The sequence below is a fragment of the Sebastes fasciatus genome, chromosome 19, assembly GCF_043250625.1.
Source record: "Sebastes fasciatus isolate fSebFas1 chromosome 19, fSebFas1.pri, whole genome shotgun sequence".
NCBI classification, from domain to species: Eukaryota; Metazoa; Chordata; class Actinopteri; order Perciformes; family Sebastidae; genus Sebastes; species Sebastes fasciatus.
Window position 1 is genome coordinate 21,784,043 of NC_133813.1, and position 24,979 is coordinate 21,809,021.

The following is a 24,979-nucleotide window of genomic DNA, read 5'->3' on the forward strand; positions in this document are numbered from 1 at the left end:
CCTACAAATACAGTCCATGCACAAACTGAAAAAGGCATGTCTCATTCTCATAGATGTCTAAACTGACACACTTCCATTGTCTATAAAAGGTTTGTCGCTTTCCGCGCCCCCGTTGCGTGGCAGCGCGCCGTGTTTTATCTGTAGACGGGGAGCTGGATGTGGCTTTGCTGCTGGTGCTCCAGTAGCTGAGGCATCCCCATGGCTTCGTACCCGCGGCCCAGCATGCGCTCTTTGATGCAGGGAGGGTGGATCTCACTGATGAGGCACTCCAGAGACTGCAGGCTGCTGCTGAGTACTGCAGCGTGGCACATGCTGGAACTAGGCAGCCCACAACAGAGGTTTTGGTCTGTGCTGTAGGCCTGGGTGTGAGGAGGAGGAGGAGGGAGCTGTGGCTGGTGTCTCTGTAGGTGGTGGTGGGGGTGGGGGTGTTGATGGCGGTTTTGGTGGAAATGGTGATGAGGATGGGAGAGCCCCAGGTCTCTAGGCCTGGCTGCACATGTACCCGTTGCCAGCACCTGAGAAGTATAACAGTCGCTATTAGGGGTGGCCATGACACCGTCCCAGAGAGGAGCGAAGTACGGTCCGACAGAGTACTCCCCCTGCATGGCGGCGCAGTTCAGAGAGGAGCTGCTGACTCGCTCCTGCCCGGCACCCACGCTGGCAGGATGCGGCCTATACGCCAGCTGCGAAGAGCACGGCAAAGGGAGGCAGGTTTCAGGAGACTGGCCAACCCGGGCCTCTGCGCCTCTGTGCCTCTGAGCGCCGTTGCTCACGCTGTACATCCTCACTGCTCCCTGCTGATACGACTGCTGCTGCTGCTGCTGCTGCTGCTGCTGCTGCTGCTGCTTCTGCTGCAGCTGAATTTGATGTTTATGCTGCCACACCGTGTAGTCTCCTTTCTCCAAGTACCCAGCTTTGGCTATGTCTGCACTCTGTGTGGGTAGCACTGCTCCCGTGAATGCGAGGCTGCTCTGGGGCGGCACTCCCGGGACAAAGTCTGAGTCTGGATGTGCCACCGCGGCCACGGCCTGCAGAGAGGGGCTGGATCGAGCCTCTCCCCCCAGCTGCAGGGCCTGGCTGTGGGGGACTCTGCTCATCTGCCTCATCAGGCTTTGAACCTCAGCCAGCTCAGACTGGGGGGCCAGGCTCTGATCTCCGGAGGCCATCCCTGCGCTGGAACAAAGTGCCTCGATGGGAACATCATGGGGCTTACATGAGCTTATATGATAGGCCTTGTGCCCGTGTCTGACTGTGTAGCCATTATTCAGAGGATTATTATACGGCGCCACAGAAGTCTGGGTGTTTGCATGTTTAGTCCTCCTGCCCTCCGAGTTTTTCACCACACCTCTGACCACCACGGAGGCTTTGATGATGCCCAACAAACCCTGGTAGCCTCCTGAGTACGAGTGTGAATTGGGGCCATAGTGTTGGCCTGTGGTGTCTAAGCCGTTGACTGTTTTGTTAAGCTGTTTATGTTGTGGCACCCGGACGTCAGACGGAAAGATTTTGATGGACAGCGGGCTGTTGGCGGTCCTCTGGGCGAAAGCATCCAACTCTGCAGGAGAAGGGTACCGAGAAATCATGGAGGCTGGCTCGCCTGGGAAGAGAGCAGACAGAAACAAGCGATTAGTCTACAAGCAGCCCACAGAAATCTGCTGCTTTCTGTTGTCCTTTTCCTTTCAATCCTCTCAAACCTGCCGTTTAAACTAATTTGAAGGAGGGAAACACCTCGAGCACGGTTTGATCAGTGCTTAATGAAATGAATTCAGACTTAGTTCAACCCAAAATGAGTTTACCCAGGGAAATCAAAGGATGGGAATTGGCAACAGGAGAGGGGGGAGGACCTAATTCTACTGAAATGGCTCCAATGAGATTCATTTGATGACATTTAGCTGTTAAACCACAGCAGGACGAGCCAACAGGAAGCTGGCTGTAGTAACTGCAAAAAAAAAATGTGGTGTTTTAGACAATTTCTTTCTTTTTTAATCGTTTTTTTTTTTGCCTATGTGTGAACTAGTTGTAACCTAACCTAAAAAATTAAACCTTCCGTGACTTTCTGGGTTTCCTTTATCAGCCTGCAGACTGTTTTTAATGTGACATTTGCGGGACAGTTTTTGCGGAAAAATACAACGGATTTGATGTCATGCTTGCTCGCGAGTTCCTTTATTCTCTTCAGCTCCACCACAGGCCTAACAGTGTGCAACGATAGCTAACGTTCGGTTAGAAATGGAGTCGGCTAACGTCAACCAATGACCAGTCCACACCACAACTCAGACTCCAACACAAACTCCATGGAAGCACAAATAAAACAAATTTATATCTAGTGAAGAAAAACAGGAATGTGACCGACGTCAGGGAAAAACTAGGATCAACATTGTGATGGAATAATTGATATACAAGTTATCTTTGGAAGGAAGAGGTCCGGAGCTGATGATGTCTTACAAAAGAAGGTTTATTGAAGCTTGATCAAGGAGAATTGTCAGGTCTCCACAATAGATGCTCTCTGCGTGAAGGCCTCACAACTCTGTCCTTCCTCCCCGGTGCTCAGTGTCTTACCCCTTATCATGTTATGACTTACTTTGTTCCTCTGGCATCTCTGACCCTGGTTGCCCTAGCGACTGGCTCTACGGTCTCCACTACAGGCACAGCTGTACAGATAACGGTGGCTCCTCTAGACAGGACTCCAACCCAATAACGTCAACAGAGGGACACTCTGACCTTTCTACCAATAAGAGAGGAATTGATGGAAAATTCCATCACAAACATCAACCGGGCCTTCGTTTCGTGGAGCGACTTTTGTTTGGTTTTGGGTGTCAAAACGGACCCCGAGTCGGCAAAATTCCCATTGGACAAGTTAATCTAACATTACTGCCAAGCATGTGAAATATGTAAGAGATAGTGTACAGCGTTCAGGTGCAACATCATCCTGTCGGGGTTTATTTCACAACAATGACCCGTTAGCTGTACATTATCCCGCTTTATTACACGGCTACTTACGTAAGAAATCAATAATTTGACACAAAAACGGTCCGCTAGTGTCCAACATCAGAACTGCGCCCATGGCAACGGTCTGTTATACATAGCAACGGTCTGTAATACAGAAATTACAGACCGTAGAACTCCGTGATTGACCAATCAGAATCGAGTATTCAACAAAGCCGTGTAATAAATAGTGATATTGTGGCTTTAGCTGTCAATCACATTCAGTCTCGTGTGTGTCGCCTCACTGTTTTGACCGATGCTTGCTGGCATCTACGTAGTAAGCAACAGGACGCTGACTGTCGTTGACTTAACGACCACGGGTGTCACTGTTAACAAGCAATTTCTGATTCTTACATATAGCCTCTTTATAAATAGAAAAAAGATCACAGATTGGAACACACCTTAGCATAAACATATTTAATCATTTCTAAGATTTGTATTTCAGCAATTTGGTGAAATGCTAAAATTCTTCCTAGCTGATCCACCTCCAGCTTTTTCTCAATATCTTCGTAATCATTCGATCCTATGAAATTTTGTTCCACTTTATGCTTCCATGAACCTGAACCGATTGTACTGTAAAAAGCTTGGAGCCTAAACTGTGAAGGAAAAGTTGATGCAGATGGAAAAAAAAGAGCAATCACCAAGAGCACCTCTGATTGAATTGTGTGAGGGGAAAGCTGACGGGACAAACTAAGATTGGATTTAAACACTATTATTCTGGCAATTTCACGGCTGCTTAACTCCTAGCGACAAAGGAAAGGTGGGAAAAGGCGCCCCATTTAAAAACAATAAATCACCTGGTAGAAATTACCGCCACCTTTCAGAGTGACACTTTTATGGAATTACTGACATAAAAAGAAAAAGGCGCCGAAATTAACCTAGATCGGTGGAAACCATAGCAGGCAAAAGAACAAGGCTGTAATCTGCAATAAAGGGGCGGAAAATAAAAACAAAACACTTCATTTCATTTTCAATAACAAAACCAATTCCAGCGATGCAGGGGGAGGGCTCACTTGTTGTTCCCATTTGAAATTGATTTGGGAGTTCATTTCATTTCGGGCCTACAGTGAGCCTCCCGACTGTGAAAATGATTCAATCTACAAGATCCATCTCATGAAAGAAAGAAATTGGGTGTTTAAAATGGAGGAAAAAGGTAACGTGGAGTGTTCAATCCATCCAGCAATCTCCCAGCGGAGCCGAAAGGAGCAGCACCATGGTGCCAGGAGCATGAGTGAATTCTACAGAGAAATACAACAAAGCAAAACACTGCTTATTATGTATCACAGTGTAGTGCTGCTGTAGAAAACCAAGACATCTGGGATGTTGGAGAGGTGTTCAAGCTGTTTACAACATCAAGATGTGAGAAACGGGGTAAAAAACTGCTGCAATGACAATTTCTGGCCTTTGGCTAAAAGCTGAATATTCATCACCATAAATGATATATACACCTGAAAGGAGATTAGATGATGAGAAGCGATGACGCATTTTAAGAATATCGTAAATCCCACACACACGCCGGCACTGACACCACTGCGCAAATCCGCTCTATTTTCTGCCTGGGGTAATATTGCTCAATTACCAAACACAGATAATTTAGCGAAACAAGCATTTTAGCCGTTTCTTGTTCAGTAAAATGTCGGCATCGAGCCCTGCATGCTGCGATCGGCTTGCTGTTCCTCAAACACTTCAAACACTTTGAATGCTAACACATCTTCACAGGGTGTCTGATATTGTTAGTCCGGAGATTACAGCCCTGTCAGAGCCAGGGAGACACAACACAGCTGCACTTCCCACTGTGGCTGCTGCCTTAATGTGGCACTATGGAAACCTCATTAGCAAATAGGCCTTCCCAACTCTGCATTCACATATTTATCATCGGAGGACTGTGACATATGCATTAAAAAAAGGATTTTAAGCTGATCCTGACAGAAGCGAGCAATGTGGAGTTAAAACCGAGATCAGAAAACACCATTAAAGCTGCTCTAAATTACAACCAAAGGTAATTGTTTCAATCTTGAGGACTTTAGTACCAATCAGTGGTGTTAAATGGCCGTAAACTGAGCACAGCATGTTCACCAGCCAAGCATGTGGTAGCAGTAATAAAAGTATATCTTCTTCACAGTACTCACTCCCTTCACTAGGGCTTCCTGCAAAACACACTCAAGTCAAATAGTGTCTAAAATGTGTGGTTCATTAATTACAATCTGGCACTATGGGAGCTGAAGTTTCCCTCTGAAAGTGCCAAGAAGGCAAGAGCCCACTGTGTAGAGGCTGCCGTCTCCCAAACTCTCAACATGAGGGCGCATGCATAATAGTGAGAGTGATAATTAACGACGTGCATCTATGGTTCTCTGTCGGTGTCCAAAGAGGTTATTTGGACCCTCAAAGGGAGTTAAAGAGGACCTATTATGCTTATTTTCAGGTGCATACTTTTATTTTGTGTATGTACTAGAACATGTTTGCATACTTTAGAGTTCAAAAATCACTTTATTTTTCTCATAATGGCTGTGCAGCAGCACCACTTTTCACCCTCTGTCTGAAACGCTCTGTTTGAGCTCCCCCTCCCGAAAAGCCCAGTCTGCTCTGACTGGTCAGCTGGCCCACTCTGTCGTGATTGGTTAACCGAACCAAACTCTTCGGACTCCGCTCCAGCTCCACTCTAACTAGCTTTGTTTGAGAGCGTGCCAAACTAGCTGTTATGCAAATGTGTTTACTTGGTGACATCACCACGTTACGGAATAAAAGGCGGGACTTAAAGCGAGGCGTTTCAGGCAGTTCTGGAACAGTGTTTCTGTGGGGGAGAGTAACTCCCTTTGGAGTGGACCTGGAGCTTTGCAACTCTGCAGACATTTTACATGCACAAAAAAACTATATAACACACTAAAGGGAAGGGAAATAGCACAAAAGCATAATAGGTCCCCTTTAAAACATGTGCATCAGCCGCTCCCAGCTCATTTTGGCCTTTTTCCTGAAAACGAGGAAACAAACAAGTAAAAATGTACAAATGAAGCCAGAACCCCAAGGGTCTTACTTATTATTAGGCTGCAATAATTACATTCAGTCAGCTATTTGGCTCTTTTAAAATCCCAGCCAGGCATTTGGAACTGCAGCACAGAAATGTGTGAGCCAGTAAATTAGTAAATGTTTTCACCTAGCAGATGAAAATGTCTACAGAGCTACAATTCCAGCATCGGCTGGTTCCTTTAATCATCCCATGTTGCCTTTAGGAGATATAATTATATATGCTGATATTAAAGTAGGTTTGCATGAATGCATTTTTAGTACGCAATCATAAGCACATAGGCCAGAAGAGATGCTCTGCATACACTATAAACAAACTGAGTAACAAAAACAACTTTCTCCTTTAGATTGTCATCTATACATTTCTTTGTGAAAAGGTTTCCTGTCTTTCTGTACTGAGAGGAACTGTAGTCACACAACAAAATCCATTGGTGTAAAATAAAGATGAGGAAGGAAAACAAATATGAGGCTGTTCACATGACAACGGGGAAATGGCAGCTATGTGTTGTCAGGTAAGGAGCGGCAGAGAGATAATTAGCAGTCTGACCTTAAGCACTTAATCACCCTGAACCTGCAGACGGCACGCTGTTTCACTCTTCAGCCCTGACAGAGAGCACAGGCGGCGCGGAGGCAGACGAAAAACAGCACAGAAAGAATAACACCAGACACTTTTCCGCGAGCAGCCTTGCCCGAGAGCATCATGCGGCGCTTACAAATTCAAATTCTTTGACCCTTAACATTTTCCCCCACTTGCTTTTTGATTGAAGTAGGTTACGTAGGATTGAAAAGGCTTGTTTGTATTTTTCTTCCCTTCAAAAATCTGCATAATGACACTGATGTGTGATGCATCTACAACCCTCGATGGGTAGATTTAATGGTCCCGCCGGTCAGGCTTGAATGTTTTCTCGGTTGGAAGGGGCTCCACGCATTAAACATGCTGCTCAACTGTTGTGGCGCCACGCTGAGTGAAACTGGCACACTTTCACAGGAAACACCTAATCCTGATTTCCTCTTTCCAAGCAGGGGACGTGCACAGTCGGGGGTGGGGGGCCAATTATAAACTCTCAATCACCACTAGGCCTAATTTATTGTGTGTGTGTGTGTGTGTGTGTGTGTGTGTTTGTGACTTAAAGAAAAGAGATTATATAAATATAAAAATATTCTGGAGGGATAAAACATTGGGTACTTAATATACCGTGGTATATATGGTCTTTCATAACCCTGATTCCACCCCCATACAATCCCACTCAATGCTTTCTGCCTCTTTTAAAAGGCTAATCTTTTTCCCGTGGTCACACTTGAAGCCATTTTCCTCCGGATTAGAGAGGAGACCTCATTGTTTCGGAGCAGTTTGAGTTAATCACTAATTTATGGGCAAAACAAGCCCCAGAGGCAAGGCTGAAAACGGCAGTTGGACATGCTCATTGCGTTTTCCAAAACCACAGCTTCCAACTACCCCGAGGGCTAACATAAGAAAACCATTAGCATGACCACTTCATATGATTCCCACAACTAAAACTTCATAAATTATTCCTTGTTAATATCCATACATGTTGGCTGAACTGCCAGGCTAAAATCCCACAGGTCTTTGATGTTATGCTGAAGATTTATGGTGCAACACTTTAGCGAGATAACATGTTTACGGGCGTCTAATCCTCCGCAGGAACATGGCACTGAGAACCAGGCAGTTAATTACAGAACAGTGCTTCTCAGCAGGCATGAATACTTGTTTACCACACTAATAATCCTGATATTTAAAACGCTCTGGCCTGCCTACCTTAATCACCAGGGACTGAGCACAGCACATTCCCAATGCATTTAAAAACCTATGTTTCTATTACCATGGCAACCTCCTCTATGCACCCAGTTGGCCCAATAAGCCCAGTCATTAGAAGCATGTAATTAATTGGCCCTGACTTCATTCATCTCTTTGAGACGAGCCGAGTGCTATTGACTATCTGCTGATTAGACGGAGCAATAGCATCAAAACTAGCAGCTGCTAGGTTCTCCTAGAATAACATTCAGTTATATGCAATATGTAGATATTGTTATTGTGATGGATTATTTAGTGAATTTCAATTGAAACATTCAATAAATACAGTTTAAAGTAATCAATTTGTTGGCCAAGAATCATTTTAGGTGACTCATAACTGAAGCACTTGATGAAGATGAACACCTGTGTTAGAAAACACCTGGTGCTTTGATGAAAAGTAGAAGGTACAAGACTGTATGTAGAAAATGTAAGGTGAGAAGTGAACTACGACTCCCAAAGTGCATTTCGATGAGAAACATCCAGTCACAGAGCTAAAATTCGGAAAAACTGCTAATTCAATCTGCAGTTTAAAATAATTTGACTCTCAGATTCTGGGTCAAATTTAAACAAATTTGCGTTTTGTTCCCAACAATGAAGCATTCTGAATTTACCATTTGCGTACCATAGAGTAACTTCTGTATGTCCGAGAATGCTAATTCTCTGGATTTGCCACCGACTGACCCCTTACACATTAGAGCAGGGGTCTCCAACAAGTGGCTACCAGTGGCTCGCTACCCGTTTCTGAGTGGCTCGCTATCGGTTAAAAAAAATATGTAAACAAGTCTGATAACACCATGTCACTTTGTAAACTGTTTAAATTTATATCCAATCAAATCAATAGATGTGAACTGATGACACAAAATGATTATTTGCCAATCAGCTGTCAATTCAACAAGTTATGTTGCTTTCAAGATTCGTTACATCATTGATGCCGTTGGCGATGTTAGCAGACGAGCAGATACACCAGATTTCACAATAAAAGGCAAAGAAATACAATTTTTTTTTCACATTAGGAATGTGTAAAAGATTTTTTTTTCCACTAAAGGGGAAAAATAAATGTATGTGTCTCATTTGCGGTGCGAGTGTGTCAGTTGGTATAAGATGTAACATTGCGCGCCACTTCACAAAAGCCAACAGCAACTTCTTATGGGACTTTCCGGCTGGTAGCTTAAAAGACAACAGTGTCTGTTTACTAAACTGACAGAGAAGGCCAACGCAGCAACAAAGGCTTCATTTAAAGTGGCGCACATCTTAATGAAACACAAAAAGCCCTTCGCTTATGATGGGACTGTAATAGAGACGATGACTGCAGTGGCTGAAACGTTATTAAAGGACCATAAAAGTAAGACGAAAATGATGTCTGCTATTGGCGATGTACAACTTCGTGCTAAGAGTACCTCTCGACCATCAGAGTAAAAAAGGTTGGAGGCCCCTGCATTAGAGTCATTTGACTCAATGTTGATGTAAAAAATAATGATTAATTCAGGTTCAATAAGAGTTATCACTACTAAGATGCAGTATCAGCAGCCAACAGACTTATAAAAAGATGCATTAACATTTACCTCCCATGGGGTTAAAAGAAGTTAATGCCTCCATGTGGTTTACTCAACCTAGCAACCCAGAGGACCATTAGATTGAGATGGGTGAAGTGGAAAAAGTAGACACAGGACATGCTGACAACATGTGCTTTTAATCTATCTCACACTAACCTCTCTATTCACAACCTTCTTCCGTAAACACACAGAAATATATAAAAGACACTCATTCACCCCATTTTCACATGCCTCCCTCATTCCATGTCAGTGATCTCTACATGAAGGCTGCTCACAGAACAGAGTAACCTCGGGGTTGAACACTTAGTTATGTGTGCTCCAAGAGGCTCTGGCGAATACTCCTTTGCACCAGTGTCACTCCTCATTTGTTTCTGTGCCGCTTGGCCCAGCTTGGGCAAACTTTACCCTCTCAGAGCCGACCCAAGCACAGGCCAGCAGCGTGGGAAAAAAGAAAGCACTTCCAGCCCCCCGCTTTCAAGCCGAGATAGCAGAGAACGGCTCTCATTCACTCTCATCACATAAACGCTCGCTTTTTTAGAAATCTTTCACATGGGGTCTGTGTGGCTGAGAGCTTTCATGTCCTGTGCCTTCCATTTATTGATAGCTAAAAATGGAAATGGCTTTCAAGAGCGCAGCAGCGACTAAAGACCGTCCCTATTTAACTCAATCCAACAGCGACTCATTTAATGAACAAGCCCGGGCCACACAGACTGAGCTCCCATCAGCAGCCTATTCCCTGCGGTTGTGCTTGAAATGTCAGGCTGGAGCTGGAGGGTGCTGCACTACGCACAGTCGCAGTACATAAAACTCAAAAGGGGGTTGGAAAGGCCCTGCAGGTAAACAGGATGAGAAACGCACCCCTGGTTCTGCCTGAGGCAAACTAGGCCCTTCTGTTCCAGCGTTTAGCAGACAAGTGCTCCATTGATTCCCAATTAATATTTAATAGCGAAAAAGACAAAGAGGCATTTCACCTGGGGAGAGAGATGGGAGATGAAGGGATGGAGCGCAAGAGAGATTTTCACTATTTCAAATATGAGTTCAGTTGGATACACATTGTTTGGCTAGTCTATATAAGTAAGTATATAAGGGGGAAATAATGATGTAAAACACTATCCACGCTTTTGTCAATTAACTACACAGTCTGTCACCATGACTACACGGGTGATTTCAGTTATTTTGGCTGATTAGACCTTGTCTCAGGATTGTGAGGGTATTTAAGTATGGGCCTACATCTCCCAGACTTTCCTGTTAGTCTTATGGCACCTGTTAGATCAAGAAAACCTATATGGTTCTTTTAAAAGGTGGAGTCAGCGATCCTAATCTAATACACTTTTTGTCAAATTCAGCGAATATCTCCTCACAGTCCGCCAGCCGTCCGTTCTGTGTGCGCTGAAAAAAAAATTCCGGTGTTCATACACAGCCCTGGCTCTGTAAATGGGAAACAAACAAAGGGGCTCGGACCACGCCACAAAACACTATTCAAGCCAATCGGCAAGCGGGGGCATTCGTGCTTGTGCACAGGACAGGGAAAAGGCCGTGGATGTATGAAGAGAAAGGCAGGGGGGGCGCGCGTGGTACGGTACATCTGGACGGGGGGGGGATCTGTTTGGGTGTTGAGTTCAAATATCAACAATCTTTCTCCAGATTCGCGGACTCCACCTTTAAAAGGTGCTATTATGTAAGACTGGCAGCATTTCTATTGCCTCCACACGGCTCTCAACATGGCAAGAGCTGGGCCGGCGGCTCAAAGCTAACGGTGCTAACAGCGGTAACAGTGGAAACAAAAGCAACAGTGCTGACAGAGCTAACAGTGTTTATGGGGGGGGAACCAACAACCCAGGAAGAGCGCCGGTAGTTGATGCCAATTTTCATGGTGGCCAAACAGCGGTACTACAACTTCCGTCACGTGATGCCGTTGGACCCTAAAAGGCTTTTCCCCATAGATTTACATTGAGAAAGAGACGTCTGTAACTCAGAGGATTCAAGTTTTTTTTTAGGTGAATCAACTTTCCCAATACGAACACTTGAATATCCCTTTTTTAAATCATTAGGTCCTTAAAGTTGTAAAATGCACTATTAGCCGAATCCAGAGTTATTTTCCCTTCCTCCATTCATGTGAATGAGATCCAGCCCGAGGCTGGAGCGAGGGCTGGGAGGCGGAGTTAGCAAGCCGTGACGACTGTGTGACGTTTGTGACCCCGTGACCGAGCCATGTGAACCAGGCGGACCTACTGCACCTGCTCCAACCAATGGGCCCAGAGGATGCAGAGGATCGCCGGAGGATCCGGGTACTTTTCCACTAGGAAGTCGAGTCATTTTGGCATCATGCCGCCACTGAGCAACTTTCATAGGAATGAACGGGGGCCCACCTCCAACGCTGTATCCAATTATCTTTATACATACATGGTGGAAACAAAAGCAACAGCTGAAAGAGCTAACAGTGTTTATGGGGGGGGGGGACCGGAGGGTGGGGGCTATGCTTACGCGCCGCCGGTGTCGGTCGAGACGGCGTCATCAGCTGTAACCGCCGTATGAGAGCAGTGCACAGCAGCGGCCGTGAGCTAGCCAGTAAGGCACGCTCACATGCACGAACATGCACTAAAAGCACGTTAGGCAGGCCCAGCTACAGTATGTCAACAAAGCAAGGAGGAACTCGGATTACATTTATTTACACAGCAAAATAGTTGTTTGATGTTATATTATTAATGCTCTAGATATATAGATATTCATATATATATATATCCTTATATATATATATATATATAGATACATACAGTATCTGTATATGGAGTCTTGTGACCTAAGAAAACCCCAAGCATGGTTCCAGCTAAGAATAGGTCTAATTATCCAGAATAAGTAAAAACACCTGTGTGTACGTGCAGGTGTCGCTGAAATCTGATCAATACAGAGTCATCTGGTCATCTGGTCATACTTTCCATGCTTCCCAAACACACATTCACTATGCAATACATACTCAATGGGAGATTAGATTTCATGATGAATGAACAAAGACATCCTGGATGAGAATACACAGGCTCATGCAAATGAACAAAACATTTACTGGCAACATGATCAGTCCAAAAAGATAATCCTGACCACTGGCCTGCTCTGCAGACAATGTGCACGCGTGTCATATGGGATAAGCTAACACCGATAGTCAAATTATGGTGATTCTGTTTGAGAAAAATGTACGCAATGTTACTGGTCAATATCTGCATGCTCTTGCTTTCTATGAGACTACAGCCGTATACTGTTTCATTTCATTTACAACGATCCCTGTTAGCTTCCGCAGTGCAGTAACTCTTCTTCCAAACAAAACACATTAAATATATGACAGCATATAGGCTCAAAATAATAACAACACAACACACTGCAACACCTGCACCGCAAAGAAAATCTTTAGAAAGGACCAAATAATTCAAGATGTTTCATGTACATTCTGAAGGCTGCAATACACACCCAGCAGAACCATTACACTGTAAGTAGTTATAGATCTTCAATATAGCTCCAAACCAGAGCCAGCATCGAAGTATAAAAGGCATCAGCAAATTTTTAAAGCAATCGGGAAAAGGAAACCACAGCAGAATAACTTAATTTGTGGTACTATGATCTCATTATTTGAATCTAGACTGTCCAGAGACAATTTGGACCACAGCACAAATAATATGGATGTAGAGCAACCTACATAAAGAAGGCAGTATACCAGACCACGGAGTGAATCTGCAAACAAGTCGCATTCAATCAATTAATTGAAAGAAATCTAATCGCAAATGTCAGTCCAGGTTAGGCGGAGACACCCACTCAACCTTTCAGTGACTGCGGTATAATCAGTCACGATGAAGGTCAAACGACACAGACACGGAGCACTTTCTGCACAAAATGTGAACATCATTAGTAACCCTGTATGTGAGTTGATTAACTCTGTAATTTCAGAGTCCACTTTGACCTGCATGCATATGCACTGCAGGAGCACACTGATTAGTAGCTCAATTAACAGGCATCATCATCATCAGGAAGCCCTTATTTTAAATTCTAGAAGCTTCTGAGCGCAAACCGCTAAAACCATCACGTGCACTTGGAGGCGACAAGGTTAAACTGAGGATGATTGATTAAAAAGTAACTCAGGAACATGACCAAGATCCTACTTGTTACCGTATTAAAAAAGAACTTGTGTTTCTGGTATCTGTATAATACTTGCTGTCTGTCCTCTCTGGCAAAATGTCTTCACGTGTGTGATATAAACTCACCTTTGTGGGAGCGCGGCTGCAGCGGTGGTACTGACAGCAGTAATGGCGGCGGTGGAACATCAAGGCTTTTGGGTGTGCAGGCCAGACTCTGCGACGAGAGGTTCTGCTGTCTCTGGATACAGGCCAGCATGATAGTTCTCTAGGGCTGCACACAGCCTGGGTTAACCTGCTAGAATGAAGAAAAAAAGAGGTTTGAACTCCACAGCTGACACACTTAATCCCAAATAAAATGTCGATTCAACATGACTAGGTGTCTACAGCCATGCTGGCGGCTCTGTGAGGCTGTAAGGCTGCACAAATAATTACAAATTAGACCAAAATCTCAATATGGCCTACTTTGAATCACAGGAGGGACAATATGTGTTTAAGCTGAAATGTGTGTCAAAATACCATTTTAAATTGAATATTTGGTGCTGCATAAATGTCCTGGCCTACACATTATATTCTACAAACGTAAGAAAACATCTTTGTTTGGTACAGATCCACGCAAAAATCACACCATAATAATTTCAATATTTTTTCAATGAAAATGAGAAAATTATGTAAAAATGATCATTCCCCTAATATCGCAAATCATATCGCAATTGTTATATCGGTCAAAATGATCGCAATTAGATATTTTTTCAAAACCGTCACTAAAGGTCAGCGGTGCTTTGAGCTAAATGCTAACTTTATCATGCTTACAATGCCAATGCTAACATGCTAATGTTTAGCACGTATATGTTAACCATGTTCACCGTTAGCTAATTTAGCACATTAGAACACACAGTGCAGCTGAGGCTGATTGGAATGACATTAGTTTTGCAGGTATTATAGGTCATAAACGATGAAATGTCAGGACCAAAATTTCCTGGCAATCCATCAAAAAAACAGAAATGTCAACTTGGCGGTGGCACTTGAGGTAAAGTCAGAAGATCAACAAAGTCAGAAAGGTTTCATCTTCTGGGGACCACAAATGTCACTGCCAAATTTCATGGCAACAATCCAATAGTTGTTGATATAATTCAGTCTGCACCAAAGTGGTAGAGCGACCGACAGCTCGAGATTGACATCGTCACTAGAGATGAATTGATCCTGCACCAGTTCTGTTCTCATGTCTTTTGAGTTTAAAAGTTTTTTTGTGATTGCATAGTTAGGCCACATAGTTTCAAGCATCACTGGAGAGGAAGTACTATAGATGCCAACTTTCAGTTTGGAAACACATCAAATTATACGCAATACATTCAAACTCTTGCATCAAACATCAGTTTGATGTTGGAAGAAAAGTGCAAGCTTGCTGGTAGCGAACACTAAAACCCCCATAGGAGGCTCTCCTCTTTAAAGAAAAAATATTTCCACGTTACTTCAGTAGCTCACATATCGGAAACTCTGCTACCACTTGGGTACTTTTACCATATTAAAATGCAGGAGCCCCTCTCTGAACTGCTGAGATCGTGCATTCAAATAAGTAATATCACTTAATGACAACTCCATCTCCTCCTTCTTCTTAGTAGTTATGATGGCTCTTTCCTGTTATCAACCTTGTTCTGTCGGTTGCAATCACACAGATCATTTACGAGGCCTCCAGTAGCCTCGGGCTGTGTGCGTTTCAATTCATAACTAGCCCTGAGACCTGGGTTTACTCTCCTATAAATTTATGGCCGTATTGATCAGCAGAGAACGCCAAAAGCAGCTCACTCCCTAAAATAGGCTGTGTGCTGTTTACAGAGTTAAGTATTGTCAGAGGAAATGTGTCTGAAAGAGAAGGCGCCTCGCCACAGATGTGCTGATTGAAGCAATCATTCTGGAGATAAAACCAGGCATTGAGGGAATATTTCAGCGATAATCGCATTTGACATTCTCTTTTATTATCTGACAGAGTCATCAAGTCTGAATGCTAGCTATGCAAAACTTCAAAAAACCTGGGGCTACCGTAAAATGCTTCTTACTGTATATGATCAATCTATGCAACAAAAAAAATCACAGACCTATAAGTTATAAATAGTTAATAAGTCAAATGATGATGAAAAAACACAGTATTTTCATTACTATGCAGTAGTTCCCATCAAGGCTCATACAAGCCTGCAGCACACAGCTGTCAGACTGCCTCTTTTTCTTGTTCAGTTTTCAGGTTCTTTTGGATTTCTGCTTTCATTTCTCCCTCAGGGTCCAGAGGGCAGCTAAAGCGAGTCAACCACAGAACAGAGCTGCAGAAACATGATTACCTTCGCCTCAAAAGGAAGACGAGACGGAGTGGCTTTCATTTTACTCAGGTGCCAAAAAAAAAAGATTCCCTCACTCTTCCCCTCCTCCGCTCAACATCTGTCCCTCGGTGACAAGCCCACTTCAAACTGCTCAGTGCAACCTGTCTCATCTGAGCACACACATCTGAAGAGCTAAAAGCCTCGCCGTGGTCAGACTCCATTTAGAAAATAATGGCAATTTCACAACAACCCTTCCATTACCACACATTTGTCAAGAGGGAGGTGGCGAAAAATGCGGAATGAACACAAAGGAAGGAAAGGTTTCTCCAGGGAAATCCCTTCACTAGCAGAAAATGAGACGTGAATTGGAATACCTTCCATTACTCCCATAATTTGCAGCTGGAATAAAATACATCAAGGGAAGGCATTATAATTCAAAGAGAAGCCAGCAGTGGCTTAAAGAAAAAAAGAAAAAACTTTCACTGAAATGATGCATAAAGTGCAACTAATGATGGTTTCTTTCATCCTGCTATCTAAATTTTAAATTTAAAGGGACTTTGTGAAAACTTAAGCTTAAAATTGCCTTCCGACTCTTGAGTAGAATTACCCGAAAAAAGGGAAGAGAGAGATCAAAGCGATCCCAGAATGCATGATACTATCTGGGCTAAGTTATCAAGTAATATCAATTCTCCAGCTCTAATGTTCTGCTCAACAAAAAAGTGATATGTCTTACACTTTCTCACGATCTCATATCATATCTCACAATAGTGAGCGGCTGCGATAATACCATAGACTGTATATGAGAAGTGGACGTAGTCACCGTGACGTCACCCATTGGTTGGTGGACTGCCATTTCGAAGCCTCGAGTTCGGCATTTTGGCCGTCGCTTGTCTTGGTTTTTGGCATCGACATCGTAATTTTTTTGCAACCAGAAGTGACACAAGAGGGTGGAGCCAAGTACAACCGAATGCTGAATAAGACATTTTTAGGCGACCAAAATATTACAATTAACTTTCATGAACTGAAAACACACTGTGAAAGGGTTAAAGTTGTAAGACGAAAACGCGGACAACTCTGTGGCAGCGACCTGTCAATCACAAGGTAGCCACACCCTAAAGCATCCCCTGCTTTATGGTCTATTTGACTCTAAATGGGACCATAATTTACTAAATGAACATCATGCTGTATTGAAGAAGACTTGAAACTAGCGATTGAGACCATAAACTCATGTTTACAATGTTTACTGAGGTAATAAATCAAGTGAGAAGTAGGCTCATTTTCTCATAGAATTCTATACAATCTGACTTCCTTTTGCAACCAGAGGAGTCGTCCCCTGCTGGCTATTAGAAAGAATGCAAGTTTAAGGCACTTCCGCATTGGCTTCACTTTTCAGACCTCGGCGTTTCCCACTGGATAATACAGAAATTATAGGGACATGGCAACTGCAAAGTCAGCAATCTTAAAAATGGCAGCATAGCTCAACTCAACCTTCACAAATGACATCAACAATCTTTGTCATTAACATAATGGCAAGTGTTGCTCCTTTTCAAGCCAGTTTTTTCCAATCAGCTTTCCAATCAGCGTCTAAAACATTATGGTAGAGGTTATAAATCAGTTGCCTCCAAAGCCTATGTTTTGACAAGTTCATCTTACAAGTTCACTTATTCAAGGACTTCTCCGACACGCACAACAAGAAAAAACAGCACAAAGTTTAAGCTGCAAGGACGTCTAATCGTCTCCACTCTCGGGCGACATCCATGCAGCTGATAAGCAGCGTGATGTGGTCCACTGAGGGCCTGCCAGGGAGATAAAGTGCTTGTGCCTTGCAGTCCGTCTGACTGTCCCCCATGGATGTCTTGGAAGATAAATGTATTTTTCAAGCCTCTTCCCTAGTCATTGACAGGATGCAAAATGCTAATTTATTTCCAAATGTGTCCTGGGATCAGGAGAGGAAACTTTGTAAGAGATAAGGTCAATTGTAGCGCCACGAGGGCAGTGATGGAGAGACTTTATAATGGCTGCTTTAGTTTAACAGGCAGATGGCTGATGCTTAACTGAATTTTAATGGAATCCCTCAGCTAATTACCTTGAGACCACTATTGATGTATTGTCATCAAACTAGCACCTTTTATATTTATGCTGCAGTAGGAAGAAGTTAAACTCCAGACAATCCAGGCTATGGATCATATGTATTGAGATAATACATGATAATACATGAATCTAAAATGTGTCATGCCTTGCTTTTTTACCTGTTTGGCGGTAAAAAGCGGCTGCACAAGAATATCCATCAAAGCAGGAAAAAGCCCTGAATTATACAGGGACTCAGGCGAGAGCATCTGTCTGACCTTCTGGAGTCTTTATGAGTTTGCGCAGCATCGAGGGTCAGAGCGGAGATAGAAGCAAATTGCAAAGAGAGCCTCCCTCTAGACAAACATGAAATGCACAGAAAAAAAGATACACACTGGCTCTTCACACACACACACCCTCACCCTGACACATTCACACACACCCCTCCCACCCTCCCTACTACCATCTCAGCTCCTGTTAGCAGTTCTCAGAATCCTCAGTTAATAATTAGATAATAATGAAAAAGGTCTAAGACAAGCACCCTTTTCACTCTCCGGGTGGATTAGCATGTGAGTGCTATGCTAATGTTTTTTCCTTCCTTCCACTCCGAAACTGCACAAGAGCACAAAGGCAAGAGAAAAAAAGAAGGTTAATTTAGGAGGAAATAAATGATTAACAAAGAGCAATTAGTCATTACAGAGGAGAAAAAGCAGGGTCTCTCTTTGAATGACACGGAGCATGAATAACAATCCACTTACTGTATAATTAATTGTATATTACGTATGGTTTTTATACTGTCTTTAAGGTAGGCACTGCAGGAGCCTGTCTAAGTAATGGAGACCAGACAAGTAGTCTGACATACAGACAGAATTAGACAGCAGTGCTGCAGCAGCTGCTGGATTCATCTCTATACACACACTGATCCCCCCAAACCCCTCATACATTTTTAATAGAATCTATTACTTCTGGATTAGCCGATAAGAGCTGGCCTGGTTAAATTCTATAATAGTTTGCATAATTGGTATCAGAGCAGCATATAAGAGAGAGACCCAGATTTCTCTCTTCTCCTTCTCTGGAGGAAAAAGAAAAGAAAGGACACAAAGGTCCACATACAGGATAACCAAACAACCCCGGAGCCACTCTGCTCTGCACCGCGAGAACACTCGAGGCCTGCGGCTGATAACAATGAGCCTCATTTCCATTGAGATTAGCTAAAACGTATTACAACAGTGTTAAAAAAAAAAAGCGTTTCCTATACAATTCATGCGCGAGCACAAAATTTATGTAAATACAATCGGTGGGCAATATTCAGACAGATGTCCGGAGCATTCGGTTGGGTGTAAATCACAGTGTTAATGGCTAAGGTGTCTGGGGAAAAAAACACTAACATTACTGTTTCTCCCATGCAAAATTTCACATAGCCATCGCAACAAAGCTGAGGGCATTTAAGTCTGCAAACGCTAAACAAACACACAAACAACAGACTAACAATCTTGAACAGTCTCTAAACTATCTCGTACATATTTCCTCACAACTGCAACACACACACACATAATTGGGCAAAGGCTAATGCATATAGAAATTAAACTTCTTTATAATAATATATATATGCAACGTTCACATGCACGAACATCCACTAAAAGCACGCGCCGCCAGCCCGGCGATGTCAACAAAGCAAGGAGAAGCTCAGATTATAACACACACAGAGGGCGAGCGACTTCATTCTATGCTCAGGTAGACATTACTCCTCTATATCTTTACATAGCAAATAGTTGGTTGCTGCTATATTAAAGCTGAAGTAGGCGAGATTGGAGCAAATATGATTAAAAACAGTTATTTTAATAAAACAGTCGCTATATCATGACAGTAGTACATGAAACAGGTAACCTGAAAAAAATCATGTGTCTGTGTTCTCCATTGCTCCTAACGGCATCTGCAAGATTTCACAGACCGGAGGAAAACAAGCAGTAAGAGCTGATCTGAGGTCCGCTGTCCATCTGCCGTCTATGAGAGCCGGCTGTCAATCAGTCGTGAACTCCGACCAAATGGTCGAACTAGGCAGCGCTGATCAAATATGAATCAATATAATTTTACGTTAATGCCTATTTCTCTCCTCAAATGTTTTCAGAATCATCTTGTAGTGCACGGTTTAGCTGTAAAATGAGAAAGTTTGTGACGCCGCCGCCAGTGTGAAATCTGGTGAAGGAACGCCAAGTTCTGGTCACATGCCAATAGGAACGCTCTCTCAATGAAATGACCTGTGATTGGTCAAAGTCTCCCGTCACGGGCTAGATATTCTAAAGCCTAAAAACAGAGCCCCGAGGAGGAGCAGAAGTCACTTGAATTACAATATGCTGAAAGGTTATTGGATATTTTTTGCCCAATGATGCCAAAAATATACTGCGTACTGCCACTTTAATGCTCTGGATATTGTATAGAGCATCTTTAAATTGCATTTTTCCCCTACTTGTTCAACCACCTCCCTATGAGGCTTTTCCATTGTAGGAAAACATGTTTATGTTTATGTCATGTTTATCAAAGTTCCTTACAAATCTATTGTCAAAAGCAGCATATAAGCTGTTGTGTTTTGTCCTTATCAATTGCTAGTGCCTTTTTTTTTTAATATATATGAAATCTACATAAATCAGCATAGTTACTTGGCTACTTACTGTGGCATGTAGGCGTACATCATTACTGACTTGCCTTCTTTATTGCATCCAGCTTGAAATTATTTGGAAAAAGCTTAACTGAGTGAGAAATCTAAAGAAAAAAGCACAGCAAATATGAATCTTCTTTGCAGCTATGTGCAAAGAAACCCTTAAAGCTTTCAGCCACTTTTCTACCCAACAGTGAAAAAATGTACATCACCTTCATTAGGAACATTCTCAAACAATATTTTCAGTGGAATTTAACATCTAACACTGCAGCAGGAACAAATGGTTTGAAACGAATGACAGTCCAACTCCCCGGGATCAGAGCTCGCACCATTAATTTCAGCAGCAGCAGCCACCACCGCTGCCAGCATGAGGAATTTGTCTAGGAGCTTTACAGTTTTGACAAACAATTAATCATTTACTTTGGAGTTAATATAGGGCCATTCCTTTAAGTCAGTCTTTCAAAAAGCAGCACTGGTATGATGATTAGTGGTTAACCTACCTAATATATCAATATTATATATCAATTATTTAATAACTGGGGGTTTAGTTGAATATCTGGCATTTTTTTGTTGGTGTACATTTCTCTGTGCCCAGCTTTCATTTGTGCAAAGCGCCCTATAATACCAAGAGGAAATGGCACATTGTATATTTTAGCTGCACAACTTCACAATGGAAGAGACAAGAGGTGGATTTGTTTTTAGTAATTATGACTTTATATGCATACAGATGCTGAGAACTAATTTAGCCATGAGTCCAAAAGCTGCACAGTGAAGTCTTATCTTGGTGAGCAGCCTTGGGAGGGAGTAGAAAGCCTTGGACTGACCCAAATGTGCCCTTGCCCACAGACAAGCTAGTGCCAAGGTAAAAGAAACACACGGCATGGGGTAAAGTCTGGCCAATGCCAAGGTAGCATTAGAGGGTAAACAGAGCCTTATCTTATCCTTATCCCAGTACGCACACTGAGACGCGCTGTCAAAGAGCCATGGGTATGCTGTCCAGCCTTTAGAAAACCTTGACTTCAAAGATAACAGATGGTAAAAGAGTGAGCTGAAGGCTTTTGTGGAAAGATGAGCTGTTTTTCAAAAGAAACTGATCTCTCCGTCAACTCAGGTATGGATAGAATCATTCTTAAGGTCTCCCATTCTCATCATCTGTTGTTAAAACCATAGAAGAAGACAAAAGAATGACTTACACAAACACTCAATCCTCCCAACCCTCTTTCCTCCCCCCAAGCCCAGTCCTCTGGCTGTTTACTTTACTGTTCCGCTGCTAAGGGTCACTGATTCCTTCAAGTCATTAAAATCTTCAAGCAAACATGAAACTCATTAGAAACTGTAGAGAGAATGCTGCACGGCTCTATAATATGGGAGATAACCTAATGATAAGCTCTCTAGCATGCATCACAGAAACATCAAAATGGCTTTGATCTCTGGACCAACTAAAAATGTCATCATCTCAAAGCCTTTCTATTTAGGGCAAATGATGATGCATCAGTTGCAATTTGGCAGGCTTAATCATTAATTTGAAGTAATGACTGAGCGCCGTCATGGAGGCAAAATAAAAATGACTGGGGCTCCGAATATACCTCGCGGTCCTGTCCCCTCCCCGGTGACCTCGGAGGCCCAGTCCTTAACCTTCCAACCCTTAACCCCCGTCTCACTCCCCCTTCATCCTATTAGAATGAAAAGACCAATTAGACAGATTTCAAAAGATGGCAGGCTGCCTGTAATCACACATGACGTCTCTTAGCAGATAAAAAAAGTTGGGTGCACAAAATGGGTTGCATGTATATTTTGTATCATCCAGTCTCCTGAAACTCGCTGTATACACTTAACCAGCCTTAAATGTGAAGCTGTATGGATGACATGGCAGAAAAAGACATGACCTTAATCAGTCCTTGTATACCGGGGCCTGCCTGGGTAATAGTCATCCAAGGAAAAGGTCACTCTCGTGGTGAGCCGCTTCCTCCCATCAGTAATTCGGTAGGCATGGAGATTGAGCGAGCCCGGGGAAACTTCACAATAAATCAGAGCTCAGCTTCAGCTCCTGAGCAGGCAAAGGGAAGCAGGCAGCCAAATGACAAATCCCTTTCCTTCACGGAGTTGGAATTACTGCTGGGGTGTGATGCGAGATCAGAGGGAAACCCCCCCCCATGGGATACCTGCACGTTGACTGCTCATAACACAAACGCAATTTACAAGCCTCCCCCCAAACCACTGCAGGCCCAGGCGAAGCACATTTCCAACAAACAATATGTCATCAAGACTATAGTTACGTAGAACAGTATATAACCGAAGAAAACAGTGGTGACCATGAAAACCATGCAGCACCTATTAAAATTATAGTGGATTCATATCACCAGGGCAGATCTCGTGTCATCTCAGCCTTCTGCAAAGCCTTAGGGGAGAATAGAGGAAGCTCAACACTATACATAAAAAACAAATGGGAATCAGAGCTAAATATAGAAATTTCAGACGAAGAATGGTATCAAATGTGTATGACACAGTGTACCCCTACTAGTTCACGAGTATGGAGAGAATTTGGATGGAAGAATCTTACTAGGTTCTTCATAACACCGCAAATCAAACAGCTAAAGACTCAGCAACCATGTTGGAGGCTCTGTGGCAATCTGGAGGCCAACCATTCCCATGTTTTCTGGAGCTGCACTAAACTTAAGCCTTTCTGGAATAATGTAAATGTAACTATTAATGACATTATGGGATATGGGATAGATAGATATCTGGCAAAAATTCTGCTTATAGCCAGCAAAAGACCTATAACAAGAAACTGGTATAAAGCGGAACCTCCAGGGAAGGATCCCTGGTTGGAGATTGTCCGTGATATTTGTTCAATGGAAAAACTGACGTACCAACTAAAAATGAAAAGCAATATCTTTGACAAGAACTGGGGAAAAATTTATAATTTCCATCGAACATGAAACATGAGACGTGTTGTTGGAGAATCTATCCATGTTTGACTGCCTCCTGACAACTGTTTTTATTCATTGTTGTATTGTTCGCTCAATTTGTTAAGTGTTGTATTGTTTGTTGAATTCTGTATGGATGCTCATGATGTTCGACCCAGAGCTGAAAATGCAAAATAAATATAAAAAAAAATAAAAACATGCAGCACCGAACATTCAAATAAAGTAGATTTTATAGTGAATAAAAGCCAACTTTATGATGAAAGGGGGGATAAGGCACTAAAAATTTATTATGACACTGTGGTAAATCAAAAGCCACAAATGCCATGATTTGAATATGTGTATAGGACATCACAAGACAACAGAGAGATAAGCCTATATTTCTGATAGTCATGTGCCTCACAATAAAAAATAAATCAAGGGGGGGTTTAAGGCATTTTTTCTCTTTTGGCCAGAATAAAAGAAAGGGGCTTGCAGCAGGCTTTTCCTATCCCTGCCTCTGGTGGGAAGCTGTGACATCCCATCTCTCTGGGTAATAAAGGATCTGGCACAGGCAGGAAAAGCATGCGGGGTAGAATTTCACACCTGGCCAATAATCTATAGGCCTCCCTCTGCTGCGGCTAACCTTCAACCCCGGCTGCCACCGGTGCAGTGAGGTGCGATGATCCCACCTCCGGCTCCCAGACAATGGAAATGGAAACCTTCAGAGGCAAACCCTGAATGACCGATAATATACTTCAAAGCACTGAGGAAGCTGACACATAAAGCAGCTTTTCACTGCAAGCAAAAGCCATCATCCTGACAAAGATGTCATTTGAGGATGAAAAAGGATGAGGCTATTGGCTCCCAACAGAACAGTTTACAGAGAAAAAAACTACAGAAACTCATATTATAAAAAACAAACTAGGCCCACTATTTCCTATATTTAACTGTTGAATAAATTTTTAGTGTCCACCATTAGAGAAATAAGCCTATTCTATATATTGAATATAAATTACACACCCCAGAGCTGGATTCGGCTCATATAAATACACATTAGCCAATAGCAGGACACTGATATATAGTGAGGGCGAGACGCTCCTATCCATTAGTGCGCACTGGGCATCTTTCACCACTTTAGCGCTGTCGACTTAAAATCAATGCAGGGCGCATCCTGACATTACGCACTGAAGCATCTTTACAACCCTAAATAACAAGTGTCTTGTTATTGTCATGTAGTTAGTTACACAGATCAATCAATTACAACATTTTCCACACTGAGAAACATTTTCCCCATGAGCCCACAAAACATGATTTGATGGATATATATAAATAAGAAACATAATGAATGAATGCCTTACAGAGTTGTGTCTTATCATAAGGCTTGTTTATCTTTGGTTCTCCACGGCTGATTGGTTGTTCTCCTGCTCGGAAGGCGGATTTCCTCTGCAAAAGCAATCTCTCGCCACTGATTTCGCGAAACCTCCAGAGATATATCCATGGATGGTTAACTAGACTTCCTCCACATTATTCAACAGTCCTGTAGAAAGATAT

At 42.9% G+C, this 24,979-nt stretch overlaps 1 protein-coding gene across 2 annotated transcripts; it reads right to left on the reverse strand.

Annotated features, from left to right (window-relative positions):
* LOC141757679 (protein FAM222A-like) lies at positions 1-24,927 on the reverse strand. Of its 2 annotated transcripts, none has more exons than XM_074618362.1 (3): positions 24,787-24,927; positions 13,617-13,785; positions 1-1,597 (listed from the first exon to the last, which is right to left on the reverse strand). In XM_074618362.1, the coding sequence occupies exons 2-3, from the start codon at positions 13,744-13,746 to the stop codon at positions 135-137; spliced, it is 1,593 nt and encodes a 530-aa protein (XP_074474463.1). In that variant the 5' UTR covers positions 13,747-13,785; positions 24,787-24,927; the 3' UTR covers positions 1-134. The 2 variants fall into 2 exon arrangements, with proteins under 2 accessions (XP_074474463.1, XP_074474464.1); XM_074618363.1 differs by having other exon boundaries at positions 13,617-13,782; positions 24,787-24,921.
* Positions 24,928-24,979: the final 52 nt, after the last annotated feature.